The sequence below is a fragment of the Sprattus sprattus genome (genome assembly GCF_963457725.1).
Source record: "Sprattus sprattus genome assembly, chromosome: 19".
Lineage (NCBI taxonomy): Eukaryota > Metazoa > Chordata > Actinopteri > Clupeiformes > Clupeidae > Sprattus > Sprattus sprattus.
The window spans coordinates 22535507-22551731 of NC_137917.1; the positions used below are offsets into that span (position 1 = coordinate 22535507).

General features: G+C 39.9%; 1 protein-coding gene across 1 annotated transcript in view; it reads left to right on the plus strand.

Moving 5' to 3' along the window:
• Positions 1-8970: 8970 nt before the first annotated feature.
• The window catches only part of LOC308380673 (uncharacterized protein), a 19996-nt gene continuing 12741 nt past the window's right edge, over positions 8971-16225 (plus strand). The window contains exons 1-8 of the mRNA XM_080858079.1: positions 8971-9728; positions 12718-12839; positions 13273-13838; positions 15001-15021; positions 15179-15244; positions 15578-15631; positions 15848-15892; positions 16039-16065. Of these exons, the coding sequence (XP_080714205.1) occupies positions 12743-12839; positions 13273-13838; positions 15001-15021; positions 15179-15244; positions 15578-15631; positions 15848-15892; positions 16039-16065 (876 nt within the window). The 5' untranslated portion in view covers positions 8971-9728; positions 12718-12742. The remainder of the gene's footprint in view (positions 9729-12717; positions 12840-13272; positions 13839-15000; positions 15022-15178; positions 15245-15577; positions 15632-15847; positions 15893-16038; positions 16066-16225) is intronic.

Consider the following 16225-nt stretch of genomic DNA (forward strand, 5'->3'; position numbering starts at 1 on the left):
CCCAAGAGTGTGGCAATATGGTCTGACTTCAGTTCAGTTCTAGTCTCATTGAAAAATATGTACTCTATATCAAGACAAGATATAGTGCATGAGGTGTTGCAGTTATCAAATAGGCTGCAGAAGTCAGGAATCAGAATTTCCTTTGGGAGGGTTCCAGTACACATGGGAGTAAAAGGGAATAAACTGGCTGATAGATATGCAAGACAGGCAATACAGAACCAAGAAGTCGATATTAATGAGCAACGCAGTAAAGCAGAAGTTAAAAGTATCATTAAGAACAAGGTCAGAGATATATGGCAAAACATGTGGGACCATGATAGTACAAGAAGGAAATACAAAATTCAAAGAGTTGAGGGTAGCAGGAATACTGTAAGGAACAATCAGGAGGAAAACATCATATCAAAAATTTGATTTGGATTTCAATAACATCCTAGCAATAATTAATAAACATGCTGATTCTGTGTTTGCGGAATTTAATCAAGAGACCATAGATCATGTAGTAGAGCAGTGTCCAATGCAATGTATCATTGGCATAGAAAGATACTTTGTAGTCCTGCAACAATAAAAAGTTGTACTGAAGTTATCAAACATACTACAAAGGAACTCTGGAGGTATTTGTTTTAATTTAATTTTTCATTTTCTGAAAGAAATGTACAGTTATGTGTTCAGATACACATTCCAGTTCAGAAGGGGGCGGTAATGCACACCATAACTTGCTTGCCAACAGCCATAAAAATAAAATAAAAAAGAAGAAGAATTCTAGGCCGATCTTAGGGGTCTAAATACACTACCGACCTACCGACAGTCCCCATTATTCAGATTACATTCTGTAAGCTCTACGCTAAAATCAGTAGGACAGTAGAGACACAGATTTGAAACAAGCAAGAATGTCAGTTAAATTTATCCGCGGGCACAAGACTGCCCTGATATCAATTCTAGTCAAAGACATCAGATTTATTTTGCAGCATTTGCATGAAAGAGAAATCATAGACCAACGTACGTACACTAATCTTAAGAGCATGCAGAGTGAAGAGGGAATGGCTACTGATATACTGGATGGACTTCTCGACGACGAGAGGGCCTGCGACGAATTCCTAAAACTACTACAGGAAGATCCAATTCTTGAAACTTTCCCGAGGCTTAAGCCAATCATCGGGATCTGGCATCAAGGTACAATCATGCATTATGCTTTCCCTTCGTCTATGTATGACATGGGGCCCGAGTATTAAAGGAAGATTTCGCTAAAGTGCATCGATCGATGTAATTCCTTTGTGTATAGATCTTTCATATGTGGAAGAGTATTATAGGCTCCTAGATGGTGTAGTAGTCTACATAATATGGACATTCGCGCGAATAACTTTAAATGGAGTGGATACCGTACATCTGGGAATAGCCGACTCTGAAGAAAAAAGTGTAGGCTATAATAGTTTACGGACATTTAAAGGATTACTTCCTTAGCTATACCAACAATGGCATTGAGTGGGTTGGACGGAGCGGCATCCGTAAAACTGTAAATTATCATGTGCATTATTATTTAATTATTATTTTTATTTAAAAAGGCGTACCGTAATATCGCGGTTCACATGTGCGTATTTAACAGTAGGGGGCGTACCGTTCGGTTCGAGAATATTCCGGGTACTACAGTAGCCTATACATTGTAATATCAGTGTTTTCAAGTGCCCTCACAATAACCATAATGTCAGCTTTACACAGTGAATACCTAAGGATTTGATTGCCACATTCTGGTAAATAAAATAAATTAGATGTTTTAGGCGTCCCTCGTTTACTGAAAAAAGTGATAAAATGTAGTCCAATCTTTTTCTGCGTTGGCATAGCCTATTTGTAGAAACATCTTTCCCAGATGGCAAACTGACTCCGCATCGGGTCCACCGTGGAAGTTTCATAGGCTCTGGATTGGAGTCCACTTGCACGGCGGGTCGGATCATGAAACATGAAAATTCAGTTTTATGCTACAGAACCCAAGTCGGTCTAATATGTCATCTTTGTCTATATGCAATATCTTTGTCATATGCTTTGGGCATGCAATAGAGGACGCTACGTTTGAACTTCATGGATCTTCTTCAAAATGGTTACTTTCACGTTCACAATTGTAACAATATTGTCATTTTTAAAACAAGAATGACCAGTTCATATATTTTAAAGTCGCAAAAATGTTAATGAATCTGACCTTTGCAGGTCAAACACAAAGGGCCTCAGTGGGGGGAAATGCCAGTGATGGTCCTGCATGTGGAACCCAGTCCAGTAAAGGTTAGTTAAGTATGTTCTGTAGTTTATGCTTTATGTCTGCTTCATTGACTTACTGTTCATCAATTAATCATGGTCAGTAGTTGACAAAAAAGTACAGTAAATCATATTTAATAAAATATATTTAATTGTACTTTACTCATGAGGCAGGAAATTATGGAGAAACAGGCAGACCCTGTTCATTCCAAAACCTATTTATTTTTAAAAGATTGTATGATTCATGCAACAATCAGATAGATAACTACTCACCATGAGCCACACATCAGTTTTTATCAACTAATAAATGAACATATTATTTTCTTTATCGAAAGAGAAGTTCTTAATTGTTTTGTTTTTTAGTTTCTGCTTTTTTTATTCCCTCTCTCCCCACACACACACACACACACACACACAACTGAACTAGGAGATGAGGGGAAGTCTTCACATTCATCCCAGTCAAAAACAGCACAAGATGAATTGGACCCTGGTGATGCATATCATGGAACTTTGTGTAAGTGAAATTAAAAGTATTTTCCCATTGAAAGTAGATCAATGAATCATTCACCATTGAGATATCATGGAACTGAGCACCACTTAAAAACAACTAGTCTCAAAGCTTTTTGAACCCACTTTGTCTATTTGCCCATCATAAATCTAGGCCCTTGGTTTGAGAAAGACAGCTGATACATTTTCAATGTTGTACAAATGAAACACCTCAGTTAATATGGTCACACAAATGTCCTCTTTAATAAGGGCATATAAACTCCTCAAGTTCGGAAACGTTAATTTGGTCGATTATTCCTCCCCTTTTACACCTGCCAGAACTTGAAGCACAAAACGAGAGTGAATACCAACAAAAGAATATTGCAGGGGATTTTGGGAAAATGTATTGGGTCGCTACCCACACGGTTAGCTGTGTTGCTCATTCCACGAAGGAACACCTTACAAGTTGTACCTCTTTGTAAAAGTGTCTAATCAGACGGAATCAACGGAAATAACGTTTCCAAACTTTTTTTGAGGAGTTTATGTAACATTCCTCCCCAAAGATCACATGCATGTTAGGTACAAATTCAAGCCCTTAGTTCCACAGAAAGCCAGTGTGAAACTCTCATGTCAGGTCAACAATGAAATAGATTCTGACAGGCTACACGAAACGTAATTATATAATGGGACTAGACAAGACGCATATATTATTCATAAGTTGACTTTGTTTGAATTTCCTTTTTTTAAGGTCTGGGAAACTGTACTGTTGCCAAATTGGAGAAGTTGGTTTCAGATCCCGAAGTAGCAAAAGAACTGATGGATGACTTGGAGAACAAGCTCAAGAATGGAGAGTTGGACAGAATGGAGAAGGAATTACAAGGCAAAAAGGGTCTGAAGAAAAGCTTGTGTTTTAATACTGAAGACATAAACAACATCAAAATGAACCAAGAACTGAAAAAATTTCTTGAACCTGGAGGACAGAAGGTATTTCCTTCCATTGCTTTTAAACAATATTTCGAAACTCTCTCAAACAGTGCACACTCATCTGCTCTTAAAAGGGATCTATTGGCTGCTGGACATCAACAGTCAGCTTTTGAGAAACCATCAAAGATTCTGAAACAGACAGATACCCAGACATTAGTGCATGAAACACAACATTCAAACCAATTTGAGGTTAAAGAAACCACTGAATCAAACACTGACAAAGAGAATCATCCGGTTATTTCAAAAGATTCACAGACACAACCACTTTACCAGTCTCTACCCCCAGAGATACCATCAAAGATTCTGAAACAGACAGATACCCAGACATTAGTGCATGAAACACAACATTCAAACCGATGTGAGGTTAAAGAAACCACTGAATCAAACACTGACAAAGAGAATCATCCGGTTATTTCAAAAGATTCACAGACACAACCACTTTACCAGTCTCTACCCCCAGAGATACCATCAAAGATTCTGAAACAGACAGATACGCAGACATTAGTGTATAAAACACAACATTCAAACCAATGTGAGGTTAAAGAAACCACTGAATCAAACACTGACAAAGAGAATCATCGGGTTATTTCAAAAGATTCACAGACACAACCACTTTACCAGTCTCTACCCCCGTCCGTGGAAGACACAAAACGAGGTTTTAAAAATGAAAAAGAAATGCCAAAAGCTAAAAAGGCAATTAGAAAAAGGGATCATATTTCAGAGGATGAATGGAAGAAAGAGTGCTTCCTTGAATGGTCAAAAAGGCGTGCAGACGAAACAGGCTCCACTTTGAAGGAGGTGAGAAGCAACATCTCAATTATTAACAAAATGGAGAGGGAAAAAATTCCCAACTTGACAGTGACAGATCAATGTATCATTTTTCAAGACCCCAAAACTGGTGACCGTAAAATAATATTTCTGATCAATAAAAATATATTTAAAAATGGTGACGAACTGACTCCTGAGTATGACAGGAAGCTGCAATATCAAATGGGAGTTTCAGGCATAGGTGAGACAATTGTGCTCTCTCCAGGTGGAAAAGAAAATACAGTCTATTCCGATAAAGCTTTCCAGACGACTGTTGAACTCTGCAGGAGATTTGTGTTTGAAGTCCTTGCCCCAGCCATTGTGGTCTTCAAAAAAGTTCAGAGAGAAAGAATCATGCCAGCACTGAGCCCTGCTCCTGCCACGCCCCCTCCTGCCTCTGCACAACTGCCTCACGGGTCGCTCACATTGATGCGTTAGAATGCGTTGATCCAGCGGATGGCGGAGGAGGCGTCTGGCGCGTGGGGTTCTGTTGATACCCGAGACGTTATAGTGAGATTGACACTGAATTAATCTTTCCAACTTGTATTGTTTTGCTCATTTTTCTCATTTTCATGATGTCCTGACATGATCTCTCAAATACATACAATGTAATCTAATGGGTCAATGTCAAATGCTATGTCAAATGCATGTTCAAACAATAAAATATATTGTTGTAATTAAAATGGTTCTCCCTGTCTAATCAATGCAATAATTATTTTTGTGTATTCAAATATTTTCTTGACAGCCTCTCACTTGGATTGCACTGCATTGAGTTTCAAGGGCATTCTGCCCCTAACTTTAACAATCCTTAATTCCAGGTTTTCAAAACCTAGACCAGTGCCATGTTTATGTAGATATCCTAACAAGAAAGGAAAACCATGTCATGTCTGTCCCAAGGTCTTCCTACAACTGTTCTGACTATAGCATTACAGTGAGGCTACTTAAGTTATTTGATTATTTAAGACATTCTATAAATTGATTATAATTGACACAGCAAGACTAGTGGTTAGTCCATGTAAAATTAGAGATTTGAAGGAATAACCTGAAAATCAGAATCTGGAAAAACATGTTACTGGTGACATTGTGCTTTGAATGTGGAGTGATAGAAAAATATTTATGAGGTTTGTATTATTATACATTTTTTTTGTCAATGCACCAACCTTACAAATTTGACTTTACCTTACAAACTCAAACCTCTATTATATATCTGGGAGGAGAGAGACTCACGGTATCACTGAGTTTGAGCACTACACAACCATTGCTTTCGCTGGTGGAGTGAAATGTCAGCCAATCTTACTGATGGGAGAGTGTGTGTTTTATTCATAGTAGAACAGTTATCTATAATGAAGTAAACTATGACCCTAAGCCCTAGGTGCATGCCCCTGTGGCCGTTTGCATAAACAGAGCATCTATGATCTGGAGACAATCGATTAAGAAAACGAGAATGCCATGCATGTTTAATGTTCTCACCACATTTGTATCAAATAAAATGTTCTTGTTCAAAAAGTCAGTTGTTGCTTGAGGAAGTAACATTACATGGTTGAACGAGATGTTCGAACGGTATGTGTTTAGCTCAAACACACAATTAGAGAGCGTTGATATCCTTGTAACAGACTAACTAAAAGCTATAACTTGTAACTTTGAACAAGATAAAGATTTGATGATACGTGATCAAATTGTCTTTGGAAGTAATATTAAAAAAAGTGAGAGAGAGGTTGCTACGAGAAACTGCTCTTAAGATTTGCCATGCAAGAGAGTTAAGGGTGATATATGCTCTGTTTTAGACGCAACGCGTAAGCACGTAAGATACACAACCCTCATTTGCGCAGTCAAATACCCCCCCTTACGTGCTTAAGTGCGTCGACCAAAATTTCTGACTATGCGACTAAAACACTCCGGCCCTACGCAGCTCACAAAGACTGTGATTGGCCGGCTAACCACAGCCTTTCACAGAGTCTCACGTTTCCGGTTTTATAGCATACTACAGTCTTTTTAGACCCAGATTTTTTTTTTTAAATCGTGAATACCCTGCAGACCGTCTCACAAGCCTTTTCTTATGGATTGTGAACAAACATAACAGAAGAGGTCTGAAGACATGAACTCCTCCACGAACAAATACTTTCATATTCATTTTCCACCACTTGTGAGTCATGGTGATATCATTCATTGAGTTCATATTGACGTGAATCAATCAATTGCACCAGCGAGTTTGATAGAATGAGCCCCGTCTGCTCATATACAAAAGTTAACATTAACGTGGCATTAACTTGTGGCCAGTACCATTGTATTTACAAGCATTTACAACATACACTCAAGATGAGATTCTCTCACCGTTTACCTCTCATCTTTGAATAATGTAACTCAACATCGTTTTAAAGCCTAAGATGTGTCAATAAACAAACTTTTGCATCCTGTGATCTGTCTTTTTCGCCACTGGTACTGAATTGCCAACCTTTGTATTTTGTGTAACACATGTTTTCATAACATCAAGCCTTTCGCCCACTACACTTTCATGCTCCGGTAAGTTTTTTTCCTTTGTCCTGTTGCAATAAATACGCTTACTTCACTCAAAATAAATCTACACTTCTGGCGTCAATTTGCTTTGCAACACACACAATCCTTAGGGAACCTTAAGGAACCGTAAATCAAAACTTGTCTAGAACAAATCCCTTGTGTAAATTATGTGCTTACAGCTCTGCGTCCATAACGAGCCTAAATCAGCCTTTAGCCCCGCAACATGCAAAGTCGTTTCGGTGAGCGTACAAAGGAAGACGCTACAGTGGCTACAGTGTCAGGGCGAACACAGAAGCATACAACATCAAAATATGGAGAACTTAATGTGCAAACGATGTGGCTCACAGCATGGACCTAGACAATGCCCAGTGTTGAGAATCATTGTTATAATACATTGGTGTGGTGAAAATGACGCAGTTTTGCAACAACGAGTGTATGAGGCCTGTGTGCAGAAGTGAGGGTCTTGTAAGGTCAAGCAGAAAGGACTGTTCCCTGGGATGAGACTTGTTTTAGAGAAACAGGGCAACAGGTGCAGGCCGATGGAGACAGCCAAGCAGTCATGGGGGAGTCTTGGGAAAAGAGATGCTGACAAGACAAGGACATGCAAAGCCTCCAAATAGGCTTTTTGCACCATTGTAGGAAACCAAAAAAAGTGGTCACGAGGGTCCATTCCCCCCAAAACCTTTCCTCCCAACAGGTGAACAAGAATATTCTGATTGGCCAAAGCGTGGATAAAATAAGTGGAGATTTGAGGGAATATTCTGATTGGTTCATTTTAGATAAAGTTTGATGTTTTTGATTTGCATAAAGTCACGAGTTTTGACTTTAAAAGGTTAATGCACTGGGTTTGTGATTCAAAGCTGCTCCATGGACCACCACTCTCGTTTTGGATGAAATGTCTGCAGGATTGAATACAACTTCAGTTTATTGCACTTAGACTTCTGACTCTGATTGAATATTATTTCTAAGATTTGGAAACAGTTGTTTTTCACCAGCATTATGAAAAGTCTGTAACCAATGTAAAGGAAAAAATCACTATGCAAAGCATTGCTTTTCCAAGGGGAAACAGAGCGGAGTGCATACAGTGGAAGAAACGGCTCTAGAAGATTAACTCTTTGTTGGCATGGTAATACAGGAAGATTTCAAACAAAAAGAAACTGAACAAATGCTAAGTGTGAACAGTGTTGAGCAAGTGGATTGTGCCATTACAAATAAATGGAGCTGTGATTCCTCTCAAGCTGGACACGGGGCATAAGCTCACTTTAAGAGTGAACGTGACATCAGAGCCATGAAGGTAAAACCACATATTCATTCCAACTCAGTGAAACTAAAGGCCTATGGACAGCAAATTATCAAAGGCATATGCAGACTGAAAGTGAAATTTCAAGAAAAAAAAACATCAGCCTGTTGTTGTTCCAGATGGACATGACTCATTACTAGGTGACAAAGCATATGAAACTTTAGGCCTAGTAAAGAGGGTGTACTGCATTAACAACGCCAGTGCACAGCATAGTGTTACTTAAATTGTGGATCGGTATCCAGACATCTTCAAAGGGTTTGATGTCTTACCATTCACCTACAAAATACAACTGAAGGAAGATGCACAGCCTGTTGTCCATGCTCCTCTTCCTCTTCTTACTACTACTAATACTAATAATAATATGAATAACGGTCTCTCAGTCACTAACATTTGTAGCCTATGGTCTACACAAGTAGCCTAGTCTATTCAAGTAGTCAATGCATCAGTTTTAAGAAACGCACGTTGATTAAATATTTCAGAATGGCGCTTTTCTATGGAATATTCCATACCATAGTCTACATCGCCCTCTGCTGCTGTCGAAAGAAACAACAGGTTTCCGATAGGCCAACCGATTACAAATGTGTTGGAGCGTCGTACAACTGATTCATCGGTAGGCTACATCACAGGTGCCAAAACAAAGCTGTGCGTAGGGCCTACCATAGCCTCCTCGGAGAAAATATGTTTTTGCTGAGTACAGAGCATTTTGAAATGTGCTTATTTTAGGCTGCTTCAATCAAGCCGTATGTTTAGCTTCATTACTTACTTGGGTTCCTCCAGGTGGGTGGATTTATGATTCCACAGGAAACAATGTTGAGCAATTCCTCCAAAGTACTCAATGGGGACCATGAATGCTGAATGGTTTTCAAATTCGTAGGCGTCCTTTAAGATGGAATGGAAAGTAGGTTAGTCTGCCTGTCCTATACATGACATCCAAATAATCTCCAAGCAGTAACAGCCACAACACTTCACGGTTCTTTTTCTAGGTGAGTCACGCGCAGATCAAATCTGTTATTTTAATTTAAGGGGCCAAACTCGAAACTACATCTGTTTTCACACTGCAGTTATTGCTGCAAGAGCGCATCCTCTTGTAGCCAATGGTAGGCTATTACTAGCATGTAAACTAAAATATTTTGGAAGTTAAAATGTGCAAGCTAAAAAGGTATGTACTAATTTGTTCAACTTTATAATGAGTAATATCATGGCTGTCGAGAGATATCGATCTAATTATAGTTCGTGGAGTTAGGGTGGTAGTCTTCCGACCGTCCGAAAGCGCGCCATCCCCTTGGGAAGATAATTCCTCTTCGTTGAGAATCAGCGGACAAAAACCTGTTACGGAGCAGCAACAGTACGCACAGACTTCTACATGAGTTACAACTTTGTTTTAATGAGAGAAAAGGTAAGCAATTTACATCTTTAACTTACTTTCAACTCATATTCTATTTACTCATATAAATATACTCATATTCTATAGCCTACTCATACATATACTCATATTCAGCCTATTTCTGTATTTTAGTCCGTTGAAGACATAAATTACTTTCACCTAGGCTGACATATTTGGGAATTCGCTTATTGAAAGGTAAAAAAAAAAAAAAAAAAACTATGAATATGTTCACTCAACTTTTAATGTCTGAAATTACTCCGCTTTACTATTCACATGAAAGTGTGGCGGTCTATATGGTTTAGTCATCTGATACATTTTCAAGCTCAGGACTGACTCATCTTTTAAAACGATGGTTTTGTAAACTGACTTCAGCTAACTTTTTTATGCTGATTTTAAGATGCAGCAAGTTACAGTAAGGCTACGTCAAATACCCCTGCGTGACTTTTTAAAAGTCAGAGATTGTTATGAGCCATTTCACAACAGTTTTCTCCATGGATCAGAAACACGCTCTTGGAGAGTAAAGGCTGATGCATAGTACTCTGCGCTTTAAAGGCTGATTTATGGTGGTATGTAAGCTCTATGCACAGCCCACACAGAAGCCTACTTAAGTGACTTATGCTGCTGTGAGTTAATGCAAAAATAAATAGATAGCAAACTAAACTGCATAGATGGCTGTGTTTGAATGTAATTTGTTTGCCTTTTTTTTGGCTTACATTTGCTTACAAAAAGTTACCTATAGGTATACAATAGACACTGTCAAATCTGAAACCCCAAAATACGTTTTAAGTGATTTGCATGGCATTTGCCAGCAATTATCTTACATTAGCAAGCAAACTACCCGCAAAGTGGAGAGTACACCAGCAAGGTAAACTGCAGTCAGCAATTCATAATGGAGTGATTGGTTTATCAACACACCCAAAACATCAGGCATGCAGACCAATCACAGTTGTTGCAGTCTGCATTTCCACAATGTGTAGTCACATTTTTTTGGGAGGGGCGTGTCCGACTATAGCTTAGGGTAGAAGGCTACGCTATACCTACCACGTTGATTCATTGCAGAATAAATTGGATAAACGGATCGGATAACACGTTATTGTACACCTATTGTGCACATTACCTTACGTTAGCAATCTTACAAAGTAGGCAGCTTGCTAGTGAAGTAGCCAGTGGTCAGCAATATGGCTCAGATCGCAACAACTGAACCAGACGTTTGGGGTTGCTCGTGCCAATTATGACTGGTATTTACTTCGCTAGCAAGTTGCTTGTTTTTGTACGCAGACAGACCATCACACAAGTATAAATGCTCTCAACAGTGTAGTCAGTGGTGTAGGGAGGTCCCTGGAGAAGTGGGTATAGGCCTACTCTTTCATTTTTTTAAGCAGCCCATACAGCACAGGATAAACGCCCTGTTTTGAGAAGTGGGTATACGCAATGCTGACTGAAAAATAAGTGGGTACACTCCGTATACCTGCGTATACTCTGGACTACATCACTGAGTGTAGGCCACTTGCGTAGGCTACCATATATAATATGATAATATGGTACGTTTTAATGGTAAAATAAATAAATAATAACCTTCTACAGGGAAGACTCCTGGACCAAGTAAAAAAAAAAATTGTTCACTCATGAATATATTATGTCCCTGTTGGCTACTTTTATTCCTTAAAGTATGATGTGCAAGAAAAGGCTTTGGTCCAATATTCTTAGTCAACAGGTTACACAACACATTCTGTCCATGAAAGCCAAGGCTGCTTAACCATTCGTTGGTGTCAGTGTCAGCTTAGAAGTCCACGAAAGTTCAAGCAGATTTAGCTTTTGTGGAAAATTCCACAATTTATTTTGCATTCATTTGCACTAATTTTAGTCACCATGAGCACTACCTATAGTCCTCTTGGCAAACAGCGAGATTGATTTCAATGTGACCTTACAAAATCTATTAATAGAGAGATTAATAGTGGATGGGTGGTTTTAGGCAAACTTAAGGTGCAGGTGCTTTATTTAAGTATACGTTCACCTTATACGATGTGTGAGTGGTGATAATAATACATATATATCCACAATCATAGGTAGATCTTTAATTGAAATGAAGTGATACATGGTGATGTGTGTTTTATAGCACATCTGTTCCGCATTGCTGATTCGCAAAAACTCAACATGCCGTAGAAATGCAGATTCCACGCACATTTCACCAGCGTTTACACAACTTTTTTGTGCATAGAGATCTTTATAAACGAGGCCCCAGATGATATACAGCGGGTAAAATATGTATCGAACACGTCACTGTTTTTCTCAGTAAATATATTTCCAAAGATGCTATTGACATGACATTTTCACCAGGTGTTGGTAACAACCCAAGTAATCCATACATACAAAGAAACCAAATCAAATAAGTTCAGAAATTAAGTGAACATTTAGAGATTTAGAAATGCGTCTGTTACCAATGCCATCAGTATGTTTTGCAACATGAAGGTTGTGAAGGTCTTGAGAGAGCTCTTTGTCTTTTACCCATCATCAGATGTTTCTTGTGTGACACCTTGGTAATGAGACACCTCCTTATAGGCCATCAGTTGCATGTGAACCAGCTGATATTATTTTCTCACTGACAAGGGGCTGGATTGCTTTTAATTACTGGTAGGTTTCAGCTGTTGTCTTGGCTTTCCATGCCTTTTTGCACCTCCCTTTCTCCCTGTGTCATTTCACATTATTACACATAACTTCATTTCTGAACTTTGTTTTGGTTGGTGAAAATGTCATGTCAATGTGTTCAATACTTATTTTACCCGCTGTGTATTCTTAATAGCAAATATCACTGTTATTTGTACTGTTGTAAGTAATGTTTTTATATTCAGTTGTAGTAGATTCATAGATCTGTTTTCATTTTATTTACTGAGAGCAGTTTTTCTATTATTTACTGAACGCAGTTTTCAATAGTTTTCCCTTATCTGGCGTGGGTCTCTCAGTGGTAAGGAAACTCATCAGTAATCACATTACTGTGTCCAAGGCTAGGCTGTCTGATATAAGGCAGCATGGGTAAAGTCCTGCTGCTCTGCCTCATCCTATTGGGGCTAGCACCTGAGACGGGAGGTCAAAGAAGACCGGCGGGACCGAGGGGCAAAGACAGGGGTAAGGCTGCACTTCTTAAAATATCATACCTGTATTTGCACATTTTCATTTCATTTCAATGGCTAATCTAAGATATACTGTCCACTGGTAGATACTTCTTTGATCCTAGTTAATCATCACCTTCCTATGGCAGTTGAGAGTCTTTGTAGGTATTGGAACATACTGTATTTGTGTAAAGTCTTGGGAGGGCACTCCAGGCCACCCACTGGACATCAGTGGGACGTCCAATAGACTGCTATTGTTAGTAATACTAATAATAATAATACTTACATTTTATACAGCGCTTTTTCTAGGCACTCAAAGACGCTTTATTAGTGTGTGGTCACTCTCATCCCTCTAGAGTCTAGACCACAACATACAGTAGTGGAGTCTTTGAATGTTCTCACCTCCCAAGGGGGTCGTTTTCCCACATTCTTCTTCGTTCTCCCGGCAGGTCAAGCGTGTCCCCTGGAGCTGGCGTTTATCTTGGACAGTTCCGAGAGCGCCAAGGTCCTCCTGTTCGGGAGGCAGAAGGCCTTTGTGGACGCGTTCAGCCGCAGGGTCGCGCAGCTGCAGCTGGCCGGCTGGGAACTGGACGCCCGCCTGGCCGTCATCCAGTACAGCAGCACCGTGTTCATCGACCAGCGCTTCTCCGACTGGCAGAACCTTGAGCAGTTCCTGCGTAGCGTCGCCGCCATGAGCTACATCGGCCAGGGCACCTACACCACCTACGCCATCACCAACGCCACGCAACTCTTCACCCAGGAGACCACGCCGGAGAGCGTGAGAGTGGCGCTGCTCATGACGGACGGTTCGGACCACCCCAGGAACCCCAACGTGATCGCAGCGACTGCCGAGGCAAAGGGCAATGGCATCAAGCTCTTTGCCCTTGGCCTTTCAGACCAGGCCAGGCAGAGTCAAAGCAGCGCCAAGCTACGCTCCATGGCTAGCTCCCCTGCCCAGATGTATGTCCATTCCCTCACAGATGCAAACCTGGAGGAGACACTTCTCAAAGAGATTGTAAGTATGACCCTATCTGCGCTCTAGTTTGACATTACCCCCAGAAGGTTGCTAGTTCGGTTCCCTGTCGAAGCGTCCTTGAGCAAGACACTGAACCCCTAATTGCTCCTGATGTGCAGTGTGCCATCACCAGTGTAAAATGTAAAATGTGTATACATCCTTGTAAGTTGCTTTGGATAAAGGCGTCTGATAAATGACGAAATGTAAATGTAATGTAATGTACCCCATCACAAGCGGGTTGCTGCTGGGGATTCCTGGCTTTTGGACGTTTACTCTTTGACAGCCAGGGCTAAAGTCTTGGCTGGGGTGGTGGAAGTATGGCATCACAGCAGGGTCAAAAGACTGAAACCAAGCGTAACAAAGATGAGTGCCATGGCTGGGTGGTACCTTGTGGGGATACTTGGCCTGCCTTCATCCAGTCACTTGTCTCATCTGTTGGAGATATTAAAGGACTCTGCCCACGCCCCTATCCTAAAATACAGTGCTTGGTTGCCTAGCTTGTTCGGACTCTCCTTTGAAGGCCTGATGTTTGGACAGCTAGTGTTTCTCGTGAAAATCTAACTTTTAACTTTTCATGTTTAGTCACAAATAACAAAATCATATTATTACACAGATCATTTTAGCTATGCAGGCAGATCAGAAGTAGATCAGAAGTGTCGTTCTATATTCAAGGACTACTCTGGGTTGATGATAGGGCACCAACAGGAAAGTATAAAAGATTTATACTGGGAAATTCATATGGCAAATAACTTCACAATAGCAACGCACATAAAGAGAGATCCCCATAGCTATGTGACTGTCTGCTGTATGGAACAAAATTTGCGTAAATCTAAGCCGTGTCCTGAGGGGAAGGTCACTTGTCAATGCCTGAATTAAATCCCACCGCAGAGGATTTTCCACATGTACACAGAAGTGCTGGAGAGTGCCCTGGAGGTTAAGCCCTGTCTACAGACACACAATAGCGAGGGCTGTGTTGCAGTACAAACTGAATTGCATTACAGTTCCCATTTACATCGAAACAGAGAGTCGTTACTGATAGCCGTTGCCTGAAAAAAGAGTAGTAGGGAAGAGTTCGTTCCATGTGTCCCTGCTGGATTTCTGTGTATTCTTAGATTCTGTGTAGGCATACTTACCAGCATCTTGTCCATTTTTGTTTTCCCAGAGTGTCATTGCGAAGGAGGGAGTAAGTATTACACAGTTTATATACAATGTCACTGCATCTGTGTTTTACTACCTTCAAATTACAATCTTTTACATACCTACAGGAAGTTTGAGGTTCTTACTTGAACAAAACTGTAACTTTAACTTTTAATTCCCTTTATTATGTCTTGACACGTTAGTGTCCCAAGGCACAGCCACCAGTGTGTGACTGTGAGAAGGGAGAGAGAGGCCTACCAGGAAGTCCAGTGAGTTCACATCTCACAAGTTCAACAAAACATGAGTTCACATCCCACAAGTTCAACAAAACATGAGTTCACATCCCACAAGTTCAACAAAACATGCACTTTACTTACATTCACATCCCACAAGTTCAACCAAAACATGCACTTTACTTATATTCACATCCCACAAGTTCAACAAAGCATGCACTTTACTTATATTCTGCATTTCTCTGTGCCTTTGTGAAAGACGATGTTGTTGTTGATGATAAATCCAGTTAAGAATAATTAATCATTAATCAATGATAATGGATGAGGTCTTTGTAAATCAGTTCATTATTAATTTCCTTCTAAATTTAGGGTAAAAAGGGAGATGCTGGATATGATGGACCTGCTGGTTCAAAAGGGTCAATGGTAAGAGTACATATTTGGACAGATTGATTTATTGATCGGCTGGTTGATTGATTATTTTATTAATTGATTGATTCTCTGACTTGTTGGTTGATCTACATGTGAATGCAAGAATGGATGATAGGGTTATGTTGTATATTGTTTTATTGATGGAGTGAATACAGTATGTTTGCATGTGAATTGATCAGTGTCTGATACTTGTACCTCTCCCATGTCAAGGGAGAACCTGGTGTTGATGGCCGTCCTGGTACTGATGGTAATGAGGTAAACTATGGTTCACGTTTCAAAACGTCACTGGACGACCAACGCCAATTTTTTCAGGCTTTCATGGACTATTTTTTAGTATACAGTAAGTCTTTGAGATATTATCCTTAATTTGTGCTTTGATTTTTTTTCTGTATCATCAACAGGGGAGATCAGGTTTCAAAGGTGACAAGGTGAGGTTTCTGAAATAACAACATCAATGTGGTTTTCCTCAGGTATCCACCAGTTTAACCCATCTTGACTTTCAACATCCGACAATAACCACCATTCAATAAGCTTACCATAACTGTTTACTTTACTATAGCAAATCCATTCAAACCATTTTAGCCTATG